Raw genomic sequence first — 23,121 nt, forward strand, 5'->3', positions numbered from 1 at the left:
AGTTGTGAGATCAGCTTGAGGTGTAGGTAACTAGAAGGTAACATATAAAGGGGACACCACTGATTGACCACTAAGTTAAAAAGGGCAGAAGGTACCTGGAGACCAACAGATAAGAGATCAATGTGTCAAAGCCGTCACAGATCCCATTAACCCCGCTGCCCATGCTGTGAGCTGAACACATATCTGTTTGTTTGTCCTTTTGTCACCACCAACTAAAAGGATGGTGGAGATCCTGGAGGACTCCTGATAGGAGACATCCTTCTGGCCAAGTTAACGAGGATCCAATGAAAGACCTATAGGGGGTTCTAGTAAAAAACAAAAATGCTCAATCCTTCAGTAACCTGAGCCATGGAGATAAGATGCATTGGCCTTCTGCAGGACCTCCCAGGGTACATGTGGGTGTGCGAGTCAGGAAGGCGGTGGAAAGCCTTGGGAAAAAGGTGAAAGACTTTGAAATTCAGGATCGCAAACAAATGGCCTTCTCCTATCTGCCATCTACTGGTATCTCCATAAGACCTACATTGTTGGCCGAGCTGCTTTTCTTTCAGGGGGGGAATGTCCTTTAATTAAAAAGCCTTTCAGTGTTCTCTGAATGGAGATAAACACATCTATAGGAGGTCTACACTGGAGGGCGGACATCACTGCTAATATCCTGTAGGACATCTGATTCTATCAGCTTTCACCTCCCTAACCTAATAAAGAATATAATAACATATATCAAACTACCAAGTGAAGACAAAAATAACAAAAAAGGTCAAGTAAAACTATGAATCTTGGTCAATTCCTACAGGTCAGATGTTGGTACGTGAAGGCCTGGCACGTGATGACCATAGTTGGGTCAACCTGTGGCACAAGACTCCATGGAAGCCCTCCAGTTACGCCCCAGACTACATGAGACCGCGCTTTATAAAAGGGGTGACCAGAATCCTTTGCGGCACCAATCTTACCATGCCTAACCATCAGGCCTTGGTTTCAAGGACCGAAGACTTTTCTCTTCCAAGTAGCAAAATAGATGTGACGACCAAATTTCTCTAGACCCCTCCCCACTTCATCCGTTAATATTTCATGATCCAAACCTCCTAGAGGTTGGAGCCTAAAGAACCAAATCTGTATAAAAGTGGACATATTGGGGCAGTGGCGTTACTCTACTTTCAAACTATAAACTCCTCTGCTCTGTGGTGCCACCTAGTGTTCGGGGGAAGGAGTTGTGATCCCAAATCTGCCATCTATAGGCAGTGGCGTAACTAGAAGCTGATGAGCCCCAGTGCAAAGACTATGCCAGGCCCAGACTATAATGTATGGTTTATAGTAATAGTCTTCTCATATGGGAAAGTTACACCATAAGGGCCCCCTAAACCTCTTGGGCCCGGGTGCGATCGCAACCTCTTCACCCCCTCAAGTTACGCCCCTGTCTATAGGGTAAAGCAAAAGAGTCTTCCTGTTTCCCCCAACTACTGCAATAGAACACTGCCCCTAGTGGCCACTGGTCAAGATACATTAAACAAAATATTACCATAAAACTACCCTTACCATATCATATGAAAAAGATGTATAGTAAACATCTAATTAGTATTTCCACATAATACCATCCTTACTAAACTCAACTAATACCAGCATACACTGAGCAATTTACATAAAGTAATGATGCTATACAGATAAATAATCCTGTAGGCGCTCACAAGCCATGGTGGTCCCCCAATTATACTAATTTACCAAGACCATAAATCAGAACCTTCTAGATATTTATGTATCTTATTTTTTATATATTTGAATGTTCTGCCTTTAGATGGTAGTTTTAAGTCCATGTGCAATAAAACATCTCCTCTAGTGGTCACTTATCATATTGCATTAAAAAACGATAGATGTGATGATGCACAGATGTAGGCGGAGTCTAAAAGGCAAGAATTATGAAGAATTAATGACTATATTGCTTATTGTATGCTGTTGCTTTGCTTGATTATTCTTGAGGGTCTTGTACTTGGGGTAATGATCATTCATAGGAGCCACCAGCGAATAGATGACAATCCACACTGATGACATCTGTAATGGGCTCTTACACGTCTCCCATAAACCCATCTTTTACACCTCGCTGTCCACAGAATTCAATGGCATTTGGAGGAACAGCACTAACGCATTTCTCCATTGTTGTCTGGTTTCTATAGCAACCAGAATGTAAAAGAATACGGTTCACAAAGCGCATAGGGATAATACGTGGCATCTGAAGACAGCGTACAGCACCGGCTGATGGTATACACTTATAGCCATCAGGAATTTACTGGGACAATGTGGTCCCTGAATAGGTAGTGATTGTGCAGGCCCCTGAGCAAATACACAGAACACCTACTAGAGGCGCTCTAAAACTATGGAGATGGTAGATTTGAAGGTTTTTATATGTCTGACACTGCTGCGGGGATGGCTGTGTTATGGGGACACTGCTGCGGGGATGACTGTGTTATGGGGACACTGCTGCGGTCTGGTTCTGTTATGGGGACACTGCTGCGGGAAGACACTGTTATGGAGACACTGCTGTGGGCTGGTTCTTTTATGGGGACACTGCTGCGGGATGGCTCTATTATGGGGGCACTGCTGCGGGCTGGCCCTGTTATGGAGACACTGCTGCAGGCTGGTTCTGTTATGGGGACACTGCTGTGGGGTGGCTCTGTTATGGAGACACTGCTGTGGGCTGGTTCTGTTATGGGTACACTGCTGCAGGCTGGCCCTGTTATGGAGACACTGCTGCGGGCTGGTTCTGTTATGGGGACACTGCTGCGGGATGGCTCTATTATGGGGGCACTGCTGCGGGATGGCTCTATTATGGAGACACTGCTGCGGGCTGGCCCTGTTATGGAGACACTGCTGCAGGCTGGTTCTGTTATGGGGACACTGCTGTGGGGTGGCTCTGTTATGGAGACACTGCTGTGGGCTGGTTCTGTTATGGGTACACTGCTGCAGGCTGGCCCTGTTATGGAGACACTGCTGCGGGCTGGTTCTGTTATGGGGACACTGCTGCGGGATGGCTCTATTATGGGGGCACTGCTGCGGGATGGCTCTGTTATGGGGACACTGCTGCGGGCTGGCTCTGTTATGGGGACACTGCTGCGGGATGGCTCTGTTATGGAGACACTGCTGCGGGCTGGCTCTGTTATGGGGACACTGCTGCGGGGTGGCTCTGTTATGGGGACACTGCTGCAGGCTGGCTCTGTTATGGGGACACTGCTGCGGGCTGGTTCTGTTATGGGAACACTGCTGCGGGCTGGTTCTGTTATGGGGACACTGCTGCGGGATGGCTCTGTTATGGGGACACTGCTGCGGGCTGGCTCTGTTATGGGGACACTGCTGCGGGCTGGTTCTGTTATGGAGACACTGCTGCGGGCTGGCTCTGTTATGGGGACACTGCTGCGGGATGGCTCTGTTATGGGGACACTGCTGCAGGCTGGCTCTGTTATGGGGACACTGCTGCAGGCTGGTTCTGTTATGGGGACAATGCTGCGGGCTGGTTCTGTTATGGGGACACTGCTGCGGGCTGGTTCTGTTATGGGGACACTGCTGCGGGATGGCTCTGTTATGGAGACACTGCTGCGGGCTGGCTCTGTTATGGGGACACTGCTGCGGGCTGGCTCTGTTATGGGGACACTGCTGCGGGATGGCTCTATTATGGGGGCACTGCTGCGGGATGGCTCTGTTATGGGGACACTGCTGCGGGCTGGTTCTGTTATGGGGACACTGCTGCGGGATGGCTCTATTATGGGGGCACTGCTGCGGGCTGGCTCTGTTATGGGGACACTGCTGCGGGCTGGTTCTGTTATGGAGACACTGCTGCGGGCTGGCTCTGTTATGGGGACACTGCTGCGGGATGGCTCTGTTATGGGGACACTGCTGCAGGCTGGCTCTGTTATGGGGACACTGCTGCGGGCTGGTTCTGTTATGGGGACACTGCTGCGGGCTGGTTCTGTTATGGGGACACTGCTGCGGGCTGGTTCTGTTATGGGGACACTGCTGCGGGCTGGTTCTGTTATGGGTACACTGCTGCGGGCTGGTTCTGTTATGGGGACACTGCTGCGGGCTGGTTCTGTTTTGGGGACACTGCTGCGGGCTGATTCTGTTATGGGGACACTGCTGCGGGCTGGTTCTGTTATGGGGACACTGCTGCAGGCTGGTTCTGTTATTGGGACACTGCTGCAGGATGGCTCTGTTATGGGGACACTGCTGCGGGCTGGTTCTGTTATGGGGACACTGCTGCGGGATGGCTCTATTATGGGGGCACTGCTGCGGGATGGCTCTGTTATGGGGACACTGCTGCGGGCTGGCTCTGTTATGGGGACACTGCTGCGGGATGGCTCTGTTATGGAGACACTGCTGCGGGCTGGCTCTGTTATGGGGACACTGCTGCGGGCTGGCTCTGTTATGGGGACACTGCTGCGGGGTGGCTCTGTTATGGGGACACTGCTGCAGGCTGGCTCTGTTATGGGGACACTGCTGCGGGCTGGTTCTGTTATGGGAACACTGCTGCGGGCTGGTTCTGTTATGGGGACACTGCTGCGGGATGGCTCTGTTATGGGGACACTGCTGCGGGCTGGCTCTGTTATGGGGACACTGCTGCGGGCTGGTTCTGTTATGGAGACACTGCTGCGGGCTGGCTCTGTTATGGGGACACTGCTGCGGGATGGCTCTGTTATGGGGACACTGCTGCAGGCTGGCTCTGTTATGGGGACACTGCTGCAGGCTGGTTCTGTTATGGGGACACTGCTGCGGGCTGGTTCTGTTATGGGGACACTGCTGCGGGCTGGTTCTGTTATGGGGACACTGCTGCGGGATGGCTCTGTTATGGAGACACTGCTGCGGGCTGGCTCTGTTATGGGGACACTGCTGCGGGCTGGCTCTGTTATGGGGACACTGCTGCGGGATGGCTCTATTATGGGGGCACTGCTGCGGGATGGCTCTGTTATGGGGACACTGCTGCGGGCTGGTTCTGTTATGGGGACACTGCTGCGGGATGGCTCTATTATGGGGGCACTGCTGCGGGCTGGCTCTGTTATGGGGACACTGCTGCGGGCTGGTTCTGTTATGGAGACACTGCTGCGGGCTGGCTCTGTTATGGGGACACTGCTGCGGGATGGCTCTGTTATGGGGACACTGCTGCAGGCTGGCTCTGTTATGGGGACACTGCTGCAGGCTGGTTCTGTTATGGGGACACTGCTGCGGGCTGGTTCTGTTATGGGGACACTGCTGCGGGCTGGTTCTGTTATGGGGACACTGCTGCGGGCTGGTTCTGTTATGGGTACACTGCTGCGGGCTGGTTCTGTTATGGGGACACTGCTGCGGGCTGGTTCTGTTTTGGGGACACTGCTGCGGGCTGATTCTGTTATGGGGACACTGCTGCGGGCTGGCTCTGTTATGGGGACACTGCTGCAGGCTGGTTCTGTTATTGGGACACTGCTGCAGGATGGCTCTGTTATGGGGACACTGCTGCGGGCTGGTTCTGTTATGGGGACACTGCTGCGGGCTGGTTCTGTTACGGGGACACTGCTGCGGGCTGGTTCTGTTATGGGAACACTGCTGCGGGATGGCTCTGTTATGGAGACACTGCTGCGGGATGGCTCTGTTATGGAGACACTGCTGCGGGCTGGTTCTGTTATGGAGACACTGCTGCGGGATGGCTCTGTTATGGGGACACTGCTGCGGGATGGCTCTGTTATGGAGACACTGCTGCGGGCTGACTCTGTTATGGGGACACTGCTGCGGGATGGCTCTGTTATGGGGACACTGCTGCGGGCTGGTTCTGTTATGGCGACACTGCTGCGGGATGGCTCTGTTATGGGGACACTGCTGCAGGCTGGTTCTGTTATGGGGACACTGCTGCGGGCTGGTTCTGTTATGGGGACACTGCTGCGGGCTGGTTCTGTTATGGAGACACTGCTGCGGGCTGGTTCTGTTATGGGGACACTGCTGCGGGCTGGTTCTGTTATGGGGACACTGCTGCGGGCTGGTTCTGTTATGGGGACACTGCTGCGGGCTGGTTCTGTTATGGGGATACTCATGCGGGCTGGTTCGGTTATGGGGACACTGCTGCGGGCTGGTTCTGTTATGGAGACACTGCTGCGGGCTGGTTCTGTTATGGGGACACTGCTGCGGGGTGGCTCTGTTATGGGGACACTGCTGCGGGCTGGCTCTGTTATGGGGACACTGCTGCGGGATGGCTCTGTTATGGGGACACTGCTGCAGGCTGGCTCTGTTATGGGGACACTGCTGCAGGCTGGTTCTGTTATGGGGACACTGCTGCGGGCTGGTTCTGTTATAGGGACACTGCTGCGGGCTGGTTCTGTTATGGGGACACTGCTGCGAGCTGGTTCTGTTATGGGTACACTGCTGCGGGCTGGTTCTGTTATGGGGACACTGCTGCGGGCTGGTTCTGTTTTGGGGACACTGCTGCGGGCTGATTCTGTTATGGGGACACTGCTGCGGGCTGGTTCTGTTATGGGGACACTGCTGCAGGCTGGTTCTGTTATTGGGACACTGCTGCAGGATGGCTCTGTTATGGGGACACTGCTGCGGGCTGGTTCTGTTATGGGGACACTGCTGCGGGCTGGTTCTGTTATGGGGACACTGCTGCGGGCTGGTTCTGTTATGGGAACACTGCTGCGGGATGGCTCTGTTATGGAGACACTGCTGCGGGATGGCTCTGTTATGGAGACACTGCTGCGGGCTGGTTCTGTTATGGAGACACTGCTGCGGGATGGCTCTGTTATGGGGACACTGCTGCGGGATGGCTCTGTTATGGAGACACTGCTGCGGGCTGGTTCTGTTATGGGGACACTGCTGCGGGCTGGTTCTGTTATGGGGACACTGCTGCGGGCTGGTTCTGTTATGGGGATACTCATGCGGGCTGGTTCGGTTATGGGGACACTGCTGCGGGCTGGTTCTGTTATGGAGACACTGCTGCGGGCTGGTTCTGTTATGGGGACACTGCTGCGGGGTGGCTCTGTTATGGGGACACTGCTGCGGGCTGGCTCTGTTATGGGGACACTGCTGCGGGATGGCTCTGTTATGGGGACACTGCTGCAGGCTGGCTCTGTTATGGGGACACTGCTGCAGGCTGGTTCTGTTATGGGGACACTGCTGCGGGCTGGTTCTGTTATGGGGACACTGCTGCGGGCTGGTTCTGTTATGGGGACACTGCTGCGGGCTGGTTCTGTTATGGGTACACTGCTGCGGGCTGGTTCTGTTATGGGGACACTGCTGCGGGCTGGTTCTGTTTTGGGGACACTGCTGCGGGCTGATTCTGTTATGGGGACACTGCTGCGGGCTGGTTCTGTTATGGGGACACTGCTGCAGGCTGGTTCTGTTATTGGGACACTGCTGCAGGATGGCTCTGTTATGGGGACACTGCTGCGGGCTGGTTCTGTTATGGGGACACTGCTGCGGGCTGGTTCTGTTATGGGGACACTGCTGCGGGCTGGTTCTGTTATGGGAACACTGCTGCGGGATGGCTCTGTTATGGAGACACTGCTGCGGGATGGCTCTGTTATGGAGACACTGCTGCGGGCTGGTTCTGTTATGGAGACACTGCTGCGGGATGGCTCTGTTATGGGGACACTGCTGCGGGATGGCTCTGTTATGGGGACACTGCTGCGGGCTGGTTCTGTTATGGCGACACTGCTGCGGGGTGGCTCTGTTATGGGGACACTGCTGCGGGCTGGTTCTGTTATGGGGACACTGCTGCGGGCTGGTTCTGTTATGGGGACACTGCTGCGGGCTGGTTCTGTTATGGGGACACTGCTGTGGGCTGGTTCTGTTATGGGGATACTCATGCGGGCTGGTTCTGTTATGGGGACACTGCTGCGGGCTGGTTCTGTTATGGGGACACTGCTGCGGGCTGGTTCTGTTATGGGGATACTCATGCGGGCTGGTTCGGTTATGGGGACACTGCTGCGGGCTGGTTCTGTTATGGAGACACTGCTGCGGGCTGGTTCTGTTATGGGGACACTGTTGCGGGGTGGCTCTGTTATGGGGACACTGCTGCGGGCTGGCTCTGTTATGGGGACACTGCTGCGGGATGGCTCTGTTATGGGGACACTGCTGCGGGATGGCTCTGTTATGGGGACACTGCTGCGGGCTGGTTCTGTTATGGAGACACTGCTGCGGGCTGGTTCTGTTATGGGGACACTGCTGCGGGCTGGTTCTGTTATGGGGACACTGCTGCGGGATGGTTCTGCTATGGGGACACTGCTGCGGGATGGCTTTGTTATGGGGACACTGCTGCGGGCTGGTTCTGTTATGGGGACACTGCTGCGGGCTGGTTCTGTTATGGGGACACTGCTGCGGGATGGCTCTGTTATGGGGACACTGCTGCGGGCTGGTTCTGTTATGGGGACACTGCTGCGGGCTGGTTCTGTTATGGGGACACTGCTGCGGGATGGCTCTGTTATGGAGACACTGCTGCGGGCTGGCCCTGTTATGGAGACACTGCTGCGGGCTGGTTCTGTTATGGGGACACTGCTGCGGGCTGGTTCTGTTATGGGGACACTGCTGCGGGCTGGTTCTGTTATGGGGACACTGCTGCGGGCTGGTTCTGTTATGGAGACACTGCTGCGGGCTGGTTCTGTTATGGGGACACTGCTGCGGGCTGGTTCTGTTATGGAGACACTGCTGCGGGCTGGTTCTGTTATGGGGACACTGCTGCGGGGTGGCTCTGTTATGGGGACACTGATGTTGTAGTTTTTGTGGCACTTTTCTCTGACTCTTCCCCATACACTGCTGCTATCTGTGGTGCGGTGTTATTTAGTGCTGCTGCGGGCTGGTTCTGTTATGGGGATACTGCTGCTATGTGTGGTGCGGTGCTATTTAGTGCTGCTGCGGGCTGGTTCTGTTATGGGGACACTGCTGCTATGTGTGGTGCGGTGCTATTTAGTGCTGCTGCGGGGTGAGATACAGGAAGGAGATGAGAATTTGCCCCTTTGCCAGAGGCAGTTGAGAAGCAGCAGCTGTGTGAGCGTCTCCTAGCAGCTCCGTATTTACACTGCAGCAGGGAGGGGCAGGGACAAAGCCTCGCAGTAGATGCCCCGCGGCCCCATTAGCTCAGGGAATGGGCGTCTTCCGCACTGTTTGAGTTTTCATCTAAGTCTGAATGCAGAAACCTGTATCACTGCCTGACATTGTAATGCTGCGCTCTCACAGGGACTCGCCCGGGGTGAATACTGGGCTTTGTCTTTGTTCACACCAGCAGTGTCGCTGCCTTTGTATTCTGCCTGAATCAATCAGTATTTAAAGAGTCCCCTATGGGCGCCCTTACCTTTCCCAAAATCCTGACAACTTTTAGTGTCCAAATCCCTTTGTACTAATAATGCCGGATAGTGTAACCATGGTATATGGTGCCCGTTATGTACCTGACCCATCCTCCATCATGTCCCAGGACTTATAAGTATTCCTGGTTCAGGCAAGGGTGTAGGTTTTACCAAGGGGTAGAGATGAGTAAGCTCCCACGAGGCTCCTCTCCCCCTGGCCAGTCATAGCCATGGTTAGTTTTTAGAAGCCTCCATTTGCCGGATTAGCTGTTAGGGAACCCAAACACTGTAAGAATCAGGGATCAGACATATCGAAATTCAACATGTCTGGGTTAGGGGACAGCACAAAAACATACAAGATAATGACCGATCTAAGCAGAAGACTTGAGTGTATTACCAAATCTGATATATGGGCAGATGACTCTGATGGCCGTGCCCCTACTATCCGGCACCATGACCCTAGTCCATATTTGCTCCTAGTAGAAGTTGCCCAGTTCTCAGATACAGCCCTTCCAGACATCCTGTCCTTTACTCCAAACCTAATTCCTGTCCATGTCCTTCCTGAGTTGGTTCCGACCTTCAATTGTCTGTCTATATCCTCATCTGTCCATGCCCGCTCCTGTGCACTATTGTTCGCAGCCTCTGGCTCGTGTTTGGCTGCCTCCTTTGACCTTCCTATGCCCGGTCGTAAAGACCCCACGTCTTGCTTTCCCCTGTATTGTTGTATATTTATAGGATTTCAATCCACAAGGCTATTCCCTACCATCCGAACCACCTATGGCTCTCCTGAAAACCCTAAGGTGACCACTTATTCCTCCAGAGCACTTGGCCGAGCCAATGCCCCAGGGGACTAAATGATTGAAAGTGTAAAATACAACATGCCCAATCGTTTCAGATGAAGTCAGGGGAAAGTTGGAACAACCCCCAAAAGATTAACCAGTATGTTATGTTTCCAGGGGTGAGACAAGGAAAGTAATGTGAAAATTAATGCTGCCCTCATAAAAACCATGCTAATAGAATACCGCCATATAGTGCCTACACAATACCATATAATGCACAGAGGAGACTGTTATTTGGTGCCACAAAATCAAACAAATTTAATAAGTTTGAGAAAATCTGACAAATCAGAACCAATACTGTATAACAAGGAACGGGGTAACCAGGTGATTTATTCTCCCTAACAGCCGGGAGGACAATGGCTTTTCGGGGACACACAGAGACACTTGTTAGGAGCCAGTCATTGTGAGTTGCTCATCATCCATGATGTCTTACTTGTCACTGTTCGGAGTTGTTCCATGTGACTTCTGCCAGAGCTGAAACGTGCTGTCGATCGCTTCCTGAATGCCGATGCATCACATGTCATTACCTCCTGCATTAAGCCGAGTTACATCTTCTTCAAACAAGGGAATGGAATCACCTTCCAGAGATTTGGGGCAAACAACCACCACACCATTAGCTGGAGCAAATTTTGAGACAGCCTTGTTCAGCTTGCCACAGGCACGGCTAAGCCCTTTCTTGGTCTTCGCTTGTAGCCATGTACGTCTGTTCACTATATAGGACCATACAACAACTGCTCTCGGAAACAAAGACTTCATTTTCAATATGTCAGAACTTATATGTACAATCAGAAACCTTATAGGAACAGTTCCGATATCATCCTCCCCGGTATGCACAACCAGTATATCGGGGGGGCCCGAACTGCTTGGGGTAATGTGACACTATGGGACTCATTTACTAAGGGTCCGAATCGCACACTTTTGTCAAGTTTCCAGACGATTTCCGATTTGCGCCTAATTGCCCTGGGATTTTGGCGCACACGATCGGATTTTGCCGCATCGGCGCCTGCTTTCACGCGACAGAAATCGGAGGGCGTGGGCGTCGGATAGCCCGACGGAATTGGGCAAACCGCGGAATTTAAAAAAGAATTTGTGTCATTACAGTCTATTACAGACAGTCCCCGGGTTAATTACAGGATAGGTTCTTTAGGTTTGTTCTTAAAGGAAACCTACCATTTGTTTTGATGCATTATGAAGCAAACATACCTTGAGAATGCTGTAGCTACACTGAGGCAGGATCATGTATTGGTTAATTCCTGAGCTGAGTGGTTTTGTTGATAAAACAGATATTACATTATGATAATGAAATTCTGTCTCTTCTATGGCTGCTTCAGCGCTTGTACTAGCAAGTGAGTTATTCTCTGCAGGAGAGGATGATGTAATCTCTGGGTTGTGCCTGAAGGCAGAATAATCAATTGCTGCACCATACCTCAGCTGTTGTGTATGAGTGATCCAGCTCAGGTTGATTAGTCATGTCTTGACTAACCTCCATGTCTAATGAAAAGCTCTGTGTTTATGTAGGCAGCCAGCCTGACCCAGCTTTCCCAAGGTCCTGAATGTTATAATTGCTTTTTCAGCAAAACCACTCAGCTCAGGGATTAACCAAGATATGATCCTGCATCAGTGTAGCTACAGCAGTCTCAAGGTATGTTTGCTTCATAATGCATCAAAACAAATGGTAGGTTTCCTTTAAGTTGAATTTGTATGTAAGTCGGAACATGTATATTTTACAATTGTAAGGACCTGTGGGTGGTTTAGTGTCCCAAATCACCCTGACAGGTTCCCTTTAAGTCGGGCAGGGCCTGTACTTCATTTCATCTGAACGCTCCAGCACTTTTGCATTCTCCAAATGACTCACCTAAACTCTCTGCTCCAGGGCTGAGGATGATCAACCACTGACTGGCCGGCAATATTCATTGTTCTATTCCTAACATTAATATACTGCTAATATTTTGGTGTATACATACATTTAAATATTCAAAAGGGACCAGTCAGCAGTTGTGACCACACAGACTGCAGACATGGAAAAATATATCTAATTTTCCAGAATTGAAACTTCTCTGAGCGTAGTGGGGGGGCATGTCCTCACACTGCTGTGCTCTGTGCACTGAGCCATTCCACAGCCTCTTCCCACAGAATGAATTCTTTGTAGGCATTTGGCTTCAGGTCAGAGGTGAGGAGCTGGATTTGCAGAATGGTTCATACTGTGATTGGGCCAAGTCAACCAGACACATGTGAAACTTGGGAAACTGCTTACATTGCATCCACCTAATCTATGGCGAGGCAAAAGGCCCATCCACAGCCTTACCTGGAATAGAAGGGTTTTTTTGGCACTGGTGCTTGTTGCTGATCTAAACTTCGGAATAACCTTTATCTGACCCCTCAGTCGTCACCTCAGCTCTCCCTAGAGGACTAGAGTTGCGCTGCCGCCATGTTCATCTCCGGACTCCTGGTCATCATCTGATACGGTAACAGCGACCATCGTAGAAGGTCCACTGTCTTCCTCGCAATCTGAAGACGCGCAAAACGTGACCTGTAAATCTTCATTGCATTGAACTGCATACGTCGTTTCCCGTAAATCTATGTCTGAAGTGAACGGATTCCTCCCAGGATGCAGCACCTCCAGAGGCCTAACCCTCCTAGGACGTGGTGGGGCATCTTCTTGTCCTTTATCAATGATATGTGCCACCTTCACCCGCAGCCAGTCTTCTCTCACCAGAATATGGTCACTGACCGGGACTCTAAAGCTACAGCTGCGGTGCAGGCCGGCCGTATAATAGTTAAAACCACACAGCTCTATTATACACGGGAGCGATACTCCGCAGGACATGTGCAGCCATCTCCGAATACTGGAAGACTATCAGCAGTGCAAAACGATCAGTAATAATTTATGAGTTCTAGAATGTGTAGCATATTGCTGGCAGGTTTGTTGCAGATCTGAGCTATGGAGAGGGTGAAAATCTGCAACACAAATGCAAATGAGATTTTTTTTCTAACACAGTTTTATTTTGGAAATGTAGGGGCCCCCTGGGAACGAATTGTATAAGGGGATGCACGGTGTCACAGCCTCTGAAATGACTGTTCCTCATATTATACTGCCCCTATGAACTCTTCCTTACATAATGCTACCAGCTTCCCACACACACACAGCACACACATATTGGGGCTCATTTACTAAAGCGCGCACTTTTGTCGGACTGTTCACATTTTTTTCGGGTATTACACAGCGCTGAGATTGTGGCGCACACGATCCTTTTTGTGGCACAGCTGCGCTGCTTCCATGCAACACAAACTGGGGGTGTGCCGTCGGACGATCCGTCTGATTCGGTCAGTGCGCGGGATTTAACTTTCAAAATGCGTCGCAAGACAAAGCACTTACATGCACCACTAAAAAGATGGTGAACTCTGTCGGCCTGACCTTAGTGAATTGCGGCACAGTGCATTATCATTGGTCAATGCACTTTCGGTGAACTCCAGCTTACGGTAAATGAGCACCATAGTGTCTCCTACTTATTCCCCACCCAGCAGCTCCCCCTCATATTGTGCCACCCCCCCCCCCCCACAAACTCTCCCTCATGTTATGCTGCCCGCAGCTCTCCCTGATATTGTGCCCCTGCAGCTGCCTCTCATATTATTCCCTCCCCATAAACTTTTCTCCATATTAAGCTCCTGCTTTCACTGATACTGTGCCCCCCAGCAGCTGCTCCTCCTATTATGCCCCCTGCCTAGCAGTTGCCCCTCATATTATGCCCTCTCTGAAGCTCTCCTCCTATTGTGCCCCCTAGCATTTCCTCATACTGTGACTCTCCAGCGGTTCACTCCCTATAAACTTTCCCGCAAATTATCCCCCCAGTAGCTCCCCTCTTATTAAACCCCCCAGCAGTTCCCCTTCATATTATGCCCCCCTTAGTTTGCCCTGATATTATGCTCCCTCGGCAGCTCCTCATATTATGTTCCCCCAACAGGTTCTTCTCATACTGTGACACCCCCCCCCCCCCCCCCCTGTGGTCCCGTCAATATAAAATTTTTACATTGTGCCCAGGCAGTTCGGGGAAATATTTAAACCTTCTCCCGTCTTGACTTGTGATTGGCTACCTTCTTTGACCACCCTATGCCCAGTAGTAAGTCTTTACCCAGAACTGTAGTATACTTATAAGATTTTGATACATATGGCTATTCCTTACCAGATGAGTCTCCTTAAAATTCATATCCCCAAAGTCATTTACCAACAAGCAAGTTGGTTCCAACAAACTTGCTCCACATACAAGTTGGATTTAGCAGACCTAGAACTGTTGAACTAAACTTAGCAATCAGATCAGCAGGTCGAAGTTCTGTCCTAAAAATTTTGAATGTGCACAGAATAAATTATCCCTCCACACCACTCCATTCTGGGATTGAAGAAAAAATAAAAAACATTTCCAAGATTGATTCAAAATCTATCGAAGTCTTTAGCCGTTTTGGAAAGCAGAAAAATGGGAAGTAATGCGGTCCCTAAAACAGCCTTTAACGTACCATACAGTAACAAATATACCATATAGTGCCTACACAATACCATACAATGCACAGAGGAGACTGTCATTTGGTGCCAAAATTCAAGCTGATTTATTAAGTTTGAAAAAACTGAAAAACAGGAACCAATACTGTATATCAGGGAACGGGGTAACCAGGTGATTTACTCTCCCCAACAGCCGTGAGGACAATGTCTCTTCGGGGCCACACAGAGACACTTGTTAGGAGCCAGTCATTGTGAGTTGGTCATCATCCATGATGTCTTATTTTTCACTGGTCGGAGTTGTTCCATGTGACTTCTGCCAGAGCTGAAATGCGCTGTCGATCGCTTCCTGAATGCTGATGCATCACATGTCATTATTTCCTGCATTAAGCCGAGTTACATCTTCTTCAAACAAGTGAGCTGAATCACCTTCCAGAGATTTGTGGCGAACAACCACCGCACCATTAGCTGGAGCAAATTTTAAAACAGCCTTGTTCACCTTGAGGCGGGCACGACCAAGCCCTTTCAGTGGCCAGGGGGTTAATATCCCCCCTATACCACATGACACAAAGTTTACAAATTCTCTGGGATAAGGGTTTGTGGTACCTGAGGTCACGTGGCATTTTGGTTGTGTTTGGAAATACAATCCAAAGGCTCCACTTTGGTAACATTCGGGCAGATCTATCAAGCTGTCTGAAAGGCAGAATATTCCTACACCACACCTCCTATTTAGTGGTGTTTTGCGATAAAATTTGCGTTCTTTTGAAAATTCTCAGTTGAGAAAATGTGGTGTTGCACACTCTGGGGCACATTTACTTACCCGGTCCTGTCGCGATCCCCGAGGTGCGTTGTCCGACGAGGAAGAAGTCCGGCGCTATTCACTAAGATCGTGCGCCCGATATCCTGCATGTGTCGCTTCCCCGCTGAGGTCCGCCAGAGTTCACCTTCTTCACGGTGCTTGTAAGTGCATGGTCTTGCGACACAATTTGAATTTTAAGTACCGCACTCAGTCCGAATCAGTCGGGTTGTCCGAGGCCCGACCCCCAATTTGTGTCACATGAAAGTCAAAATCCGATCGCGTGCGCCAAAAACCCCTGTTAAATGCGTCGCAAATCGGAAATAGTCAGGAAACACGATGGAAATGCGCTCCGCGGACCCTTAGTAAATGAGCCCCTCTGTTGTGTATTTTTTCCGCCATTGTGTGACTTTAGAGTTGCTTTTTTTTCTCGCTAAAAAAACCCTACAAAAATGATTTTTGCGCAAAAATGTGCAACAATTATACGCCAAGATGTTCCATAGGACTAATAAATCTCCTCCATGATTGATTCTAAAATTTTCTTGAAAACTGAAGAGAAAGCTGCTTAAAGCAGATAATCAGTTATTTGAAAATAGCTAATTTTTTCAAAATGTTCATCAAATTCAACTTTTTTTCATAAATAAATGCTAAATACACTCACCGGCCACTTTATTAGGTACATCTGTCCAACTGCTCGTTAACACTTAATTTCTAATCGGCCAATCACATGGCGGCAACTCAGTGCATTTTGGCATGTAGACATGGTCAAGACAATCTCCTGCAGTTCAAACCGAGCATCAGTATGGGGAAGAAAGGTGATTTGAGGCCTTTGAACGTGGCATGGTTGTGGCTGCCAGAAGGGCTGGTCTGAGTATTTCAGAAACTGCTGATCTACTGGGATTTTCACGCACAACCATCTCTAGGGTTTACAGAGAATGGTCCGAAAAAGAAAAAACATCCAGTGAGCGGCAGTTCTGTGGGCGGAAATGCCTTGTTGATGCCAGAGGTCAGAGGAGAATGGGCAGACTGGTTCGAGCTGATAGAAAGGCAACAGTGACTCAAATCGCCACCCGTTACAACCAAGGTAGGCAGAAGAGCATCTCTGAACGCACAGTACGTTGAACTTTGAGGCAGATGGGCTACAGCAGCAGAAGACCACACCGGGTGCCACTCCTTTCAGCTAAGAACAGGAAACTGAGGCTACAATTTGCACAAGCTCATCGAAATTGGACAGTAGAAGATTGGAAAAACGTAGCCTGGTCTGATGAGTCCCGATTTCTGCTGCGACATTCGGATGGTAGGGTCAGAATTTGGCGTCAACAACATGAAAGCATGGATCCATCCTGCCTTGTATCAGCGGGTCAGGCTGGTGGTGGTGGTGTCATGGTGTGGGGAATATTTTCTTGGCACTCTTTGGGCCCCTTGGTACAACGCCACAGCCTACCTGAGTATTGTTGCTGACCATGTCCATCCCTTTATGAGCACAATGTACCCTGTAACATCTGATGGCTACTTTCAGCAGGATAATGCGCCATGTCATAAAGCTGGAATCATCTCAGACTGGTTTCTTGAACATGACAATGAGGTCACTGTACTCAAATGGCCTCCACAGTCACCAGATCTCAATCCAATAGAGCATCTTTGGGATGTGGTGGAACGGGAGATTCGCATCATGGATGTGCAGCCGACAAATCTGCGGCAACTGTGTGATGCCATCATGTCAATATGGACCAAAATCTCTGAGGAGCTTCCAGCACCTTGTTGAATCTATGCCACGAAGAATTGAGGCAGTTCTGAAGGCAAAAGGGGATCCAACCCGTTACTAGCATGGTGTACCTAATAAAGTGGCCGGTGACTGTATATCAACCAAAATCTCCCACTAACTTGAAGTATAAAATGTTACGAAAAACAAACTCAAAAGCACTTGAGCAAGTTAAAGGGGTTATCTTACGTTCAGCAAATAATTGATATGTTTGTGTAACGAAAAGTTATACAATTTTCCAATAGCTTTCTGTATCAATTCCTCACAGTTTTCTAGATCTCTGCTTGCTGTCATTCTATAGGAAGTTTCATTATTTATTTTACTGTCCCTGGTCATGTGATGTCACACAGGTGCACTGCTCATTATAACACAGCTCTGTTTAAGCTAATGAGCTGTGCCCCTGTGTGACATCATGTGACGGACAGATTTCTATCCACAGGAAGTAAACATAGAAGCTTCCTATAGAATGACAGCAAGCAGAGATCTAGAAAGCAGTGAGGAATTGATACAGAAAGTATATTGTAAAATCGTATAACTTGTCCTTACACAAATTATTTGCAAAAAAAATGGACAACCCCTTTAAATCCTTCTAAAGTTATAACCAGATAAAGTGAAACATGCTGGTTTTGAAAATTAGGACTTGGTCATCGAGGATCAAATGAGCTTGGGAACTAAGGGGTTAGCATACATTACATTTGTATTTGTCACTTAAATAAAAGGCTCTGTCCACACTGCATTGCCACAATTTGTACATAACACACATAGATTTGCCTCCAATGGATGCCATACAATGGTATAGGGACATACACTGGCTTGAGACCTTTACTGGGCTCGGTAACCGTATGGCCATGTTTATACATAATTGTGAAAATAGGGGCACATTTCCGTCGTGTTTCCTGAATTTTTCCGTTTTGCGCTGAATTGCCCAGGTTTTTGGAGCACACGATCGGATTGTGGTGCATCGACGCCGGCTTTCATGCGACACAAATCGGGGGACGTGGCCGTCGGACAACCCGACTGATTCGGACAAACCGCGGAATTTAAAAACGAAATTGTGTCGCAAGATCAGCACTCACATACACCGGGAAGAAGAAGGTGAACTCCGCCGGACTTCAGCGGGGAAGCGACACATTCAGGAAATTGGATGCACGATCTTAGTGAATCGCGGCAGACCTGATCCTTGTCGTAGTCAATGGGACGGGTAAGTAAATGTGCCCCATAGTCTTCATAAAGTTACAATACATATATTTCTATGGCGGACATAATAGTGTAGTAGAGTAGGTATACTAAACATGGTATAAATCTGTGGTTATCCCAAGAAGAAATCAATCTTAGACTTGTCTATACTCAGTACAGAGTGAAACCGGACATAAATAAGACTTGGACTACAGAGGAAGAGCAACAATCAGATTTATTAACAATTAATGTAACAAACGGATTCCTCCCAAGAGCTGTGAGGACATTGGCACCACCACCATGAAATGTTAGGTCTGAACCTGCAAACATTTACCAGCCCTAATGGACAGATTTTGGAAACAGTCAGCTTGTAGATTTTCTGCACGTTTCTGCAGAAGCTGAATTGCCTTATCAATGCCATCGTGAATCCCACCGCACCATATATCATTCCCCGTCGCGTTAAGACGGACTCCATCTTCCTCAAACAGGTGAGCGTTATCACCTTCCAGGCCTTTGTGGCGAACTACTACTCCGCCATTTTTGAGGAACCTCGAGACCGTTTTGTTCACGCCGAAACGAGCTTTCTCAATCACCTTCTGGGACCTTGCCTTCGGCCATTTTTGTCTGTTCACGATTTCTGACCATACTATAATAGTTTTTGTAAAACGAGAAATCAGCCTTGCAATGTCTGACTTTATTCCGTCCATCAGATACTTCATTGGAATGGCACCGAGATCATCCCCCCCGGCATGCAAAACCAGTATATCAGGGGGTCGTCGATCCTGACGGGCGTGATGCATTGCTGTAGTTCTAACACAGTCCCAAGACGGATTTCTAAGTTCCAGCCAACGGATTTCAGCCTTTGAGCGTGGAAAACCCAATTGGTGACCATCTGGCTCAAAGGACACTCGTTTCAATGCTGAAGTAACAAAAGAGTTACCGAGAATCCACACCGAGCAAGGTTGGGGACCTGTAGGAACAAATGAAGACAAGAAAATTCAAAAAGTTGTAAATTCATAAAAACTTAACGTGAAGGACCAATCCTAACCTGCCTGCTCATATGCAGTACCACTTCTACCCATACGAGGTACTGCTGTACTTACACCTACGTGACCAATGGCAATGAAACAACCTCTGGTTTGGTGGACAGAACCAAAGGATTTTCTGACTAGGACCACTTTCAGCACAATATAAAGGGGTTATTTGTATGGTAAGGATATGCAGTATTACAAGTGGAGTTCTACAGCCCCGAAATTCTAGAAATTTACAAGCAGGGTATACACCCAGGAGACATCAGGCTTCATGTTATGCAAGATATTTCCAAAGTATGCTACATTACAAAGGAGAAACGTCGAAACTGCGGTCAAACAGCATGCTGGGAAGAAAATAAGGAGGATGAAAACCTGAGGACTGGGCCTCGAAATTGGCTGCATCCATGTGCACTGGTTTATGCCATTGGATGAAGGAACAAGGCCTCAGGCTTTCAAAAAAATAATTAAAAGGTATCTGTACATGACCTGGATTATGACACAAAAGGCATATAAATCGGCAAAAACACATATGGGGAGATTTATCATCAAGTTTCTGAGGTAAAAATTGGTCTAGCTGCCAATGGAAACCAATCAGAGCGCAGCTTTAATTTCATAAACATCTGTGGGGAAATGAAAGCTGAGCTCTGATTCGTTGACATGGGCAACTAGAACAGTTCTGCTGTAAGGGACGTATGATAAATGGTCTACATTTTATTAACTTTGATGCTACTGTAGAGAAATCCCCTGAATAATATGCAACAGGAATGTGATGCATGGGATTGCAGGATTTCTTTGACCCAACCTCTCACCACTGAACAGATATGCTGCGTTCAGTCCAATGATTAGAGGTTCAGGGCGCATTCACACGATGGGTTGAGTTGTGCTTTGCGTTTTTGACGCATTTCACTGGCTTCAGCCTTGATCACATGCTGAGGTTACATTGGGGTTTAGCAGATGCAGTGGAAACGCAATGTAACCTTATCAATGCTGAAGCCAGTGGAATGCCTCAAAAACGCAAAGCACAACTCGACGCAATGCACAACGCGACGCAATGCACAACGCGATTCAACGCACAACGCAACGCATCGTGTGAATGCGCCCTCATTCTGGGAAATCCAGACTGAACGAGTTTCTCTGACCAAACTCGATTGTGGTTAACGGGCCAAGGGCGCATTCACACGTTGCATTTTGTCTGGAGTTTTCATTGCTTTTGGAACACATTACAACAGCTGAGGAGAGGTGATTTGTCTAATTACATTACTGTTTACATTTGTTAACGCATGCGTTACCGCATGCATTAACATTACATTTACAATGCGTTTTGTAAACGGAAATGTTAACAGTAATGTAATTAGGCAAATCACCTCATCTCAGCTGCTGTAATGCATTTTAAAACGCAATGAAAACGCAACCAAAGTGCAACGTGTGAACGCATCGTCAGGGTACGTCTAAACAGGAAGGACAAACAGTGGATTTTTCACCTCAGACTTTCCTGTGGATAATCCGTTGCGTTACGTGGTAGCAGATATAGCTCCACTCACTGCCACCATGTAAAATCAGCAGCGGACCACGGACTACACAGGGTGTAAAATGGGAAGCCAAAATAGAAAACGTTACTACAAGTCCCGCCGGTGTGCGCCTGGTTGAGAATAGTCGTATACAAACCCTTATTAGGAGGTTGGGGAGGGAGACCACCTCGTGATGGCGCCTTTTGATGATCCGAGTTGGTTGCAGCAGAACAGGCTTTGAGTAATCTTTCTATACGTAATTCAATGGACTCTTCCGCTGTGCCGCTGGAATGGGCCATAGTGGGAACTTCTGTATCTCCCCTTCTATGATGAAGCTGGGCCCATTCTCCCGCGACCTCTCGCTGATCTATTGTTCTATTGTAACACTGCGCCCAGGCGGCATCACTAGACCCTTGGTGTGCCATGGAGGTGATACCAGGAGCTGCGGTGGGTGCTGTACTCGCTGAGGTCCTCAAATCTACGTCCCCCCAATTAAAGGCACTTGTAAAACTTCTTGTATCTGCATAGGAATCGAATGGATTCCTCCCAGGATGCAGCGCCTCTGATGCCGGGCGATGCCCTGCCGCAGCTCCTGAAGTGTCTACGTTAGGGCTCCTTGTTCTGCGCCGATTTCTGGGCACTGGGGATGGGCTTCTGTGCTCGAGAGGTCTGACTCTACTAGCACGTGGTGTGCCAGCTTCTGCATCTTCATCTCGGAGGATATATGCCACCTTCTCCCGCAGCCAGTCTTCTCCTCTCACCAGGGCCTCTGCCCGCAGCCTCCCCAGTAGTCCTTCTACATCTGCAGACATTGCTGTCCCTCTGCAGCTCAGCACTATGCAGACATTGCTGTGCTCTCAGTGCAGGCCAAACCCCTCCTCATCCTCATGACTTCCCAGCATGCCCCAGTAACCAGCTAAGAGCTGTGGGAAGGAGCTCAGTAATGCAGACACCTACACAATAAGGCTGAAGGACCTCTCCCCGAGGCCCCTGCCTGTGTATCCAGTGCAAAGCAGCAGAGAGAAACACGCGCTGTGCATAACAGAGCAATATCCCTGCTACACATGGAAGAGAAACTGCAACTTCTCTAAAGAGACGATTCCACCTTGTATTTACTGCTGAGGTTTTTCCTTTTACTGTGAACAGAGAAAGTAGATCTGCAAAGGGACCTTAAAAAAAGGAACAAAATCACTAGTGACTCCCTTGAGTGATGCAATTACCGTAGTTGTGGCCCTGATTTAGGGGAACTTTTAGGGTGATGCCACACAGGGTGTTTTTGGTCAGTTTTTGGTCAGTTTCTAGTCCGTTTTTCCCAATTATCTTAATAGATAAACAGGTTGTAAGCAGCCAAACGCATGGTAAACGGTCAAAAACGAACTGAAAACGGATGTTTAAAAACGGACCAATAACGCCATGTGTGGCATCATCCTTACACTGGCATGGCCACGGTCACGCGTACCGCTAGGCGTCCGTTCATAACGCGACGCTAGCGCACAGGGGGCGATCCTCGGCCCAAACGCACATGCGTTTCCAGAGAAACGCATGTGATTGGCTTATCAATCGCATGTGTGTTCGGGCCGAGGACCGCCCCCTGTGCGCTAGCGTCGCGTTATGAACGGACGCCTAGCGGTACATGTGACCGCGGCCTATGAGAACAGGTCTACTATACAAGTTGACCTTACTTTAAACTGCGTGACATCACATTGACATCACATTTGAAACTCAATGCCACAGCTGAGGAGAGAAGATTTGCCGAATTACCATTCTGTTAACATTTGCATTTACAAAACCCAGTGTTAACTGGGTGTTAGCATACATTTACACAATGTTAACATAACTGTTACAAAATGGACGTGGCAATGTGATGTTAACATAGTGTTTTGTTAACACAAATGTTAACAGTGATATAGTTTGGTAAATCTCCTCTCGAAAGACCTTGAGTTTTAAGACGTAATGTTAACACAGCCTTAAAGAGCGTATGAACGTGACACAACACAAGGTAATAAATAATATATAATTCCTTAATTTATATAGCGCACACAGATTATGCAGCTTTCCAAATCAGTCCCTGTTCCCATTGTTTTGGAGAGTGGGAGGAAAGCGGAGGACCCGGAGGAAACCCACGCAAACAAGGTGAGAACATACAAACTCTTTGCAGATGTTGACCTGGATGGGACTTGAACCCAGGAGCCACCGTGCCACCCCGAATACTCCAGTGGTCGGTTCGGGAATCATAGAA

General features: G+C 49.0%; 1 protein-coding gene across 1 annotated transcript; it reads right to left on the minus strand.

Moving 5' to 3' along the window:
- Positions 1 to 18,560: 18,560 nt before the first annotated feature.
- LOC140077339 (uncharacterized) lies at positions 18,561 to 21,823 on the minus strand. Its single transcript, XM_072124410.1, has 2 exons — positions 21,040 to 21,823; positions 18,561 to 19,313 (listed from the first exon to the last, which is right to left on the minus strand). The coding sequence occupies exons 1-2, from the start codon at positions 21,692 to 21,694 to the stop codon at positions 18,652 to 18,654; spliced, it is 1,317 nt and encodes a 438-aa protein (XP_071980511.1). The 5' UTR covers positions 21,695 to 21,823; the 3' UTR covers positions 18,561 to 18,651.
- Between the last annotated feature and the right edge of the window lie 1,298 nt (positions 21,824 to 23,121).

The sequence above is a fragment of the Engystomops pustulosus genome, chromosome 9, assembly GCF_040894005.1.
Source record: "Engystomops pustulosus chromosome 9, aEngPut4.maternal, whole genome shotgun sequence".
NCBI lineage: Eukaryota > Metazoa > Chordata > Amphibia > Anura > Leptodactylidae > Engystomops > Engystomops pustulosus.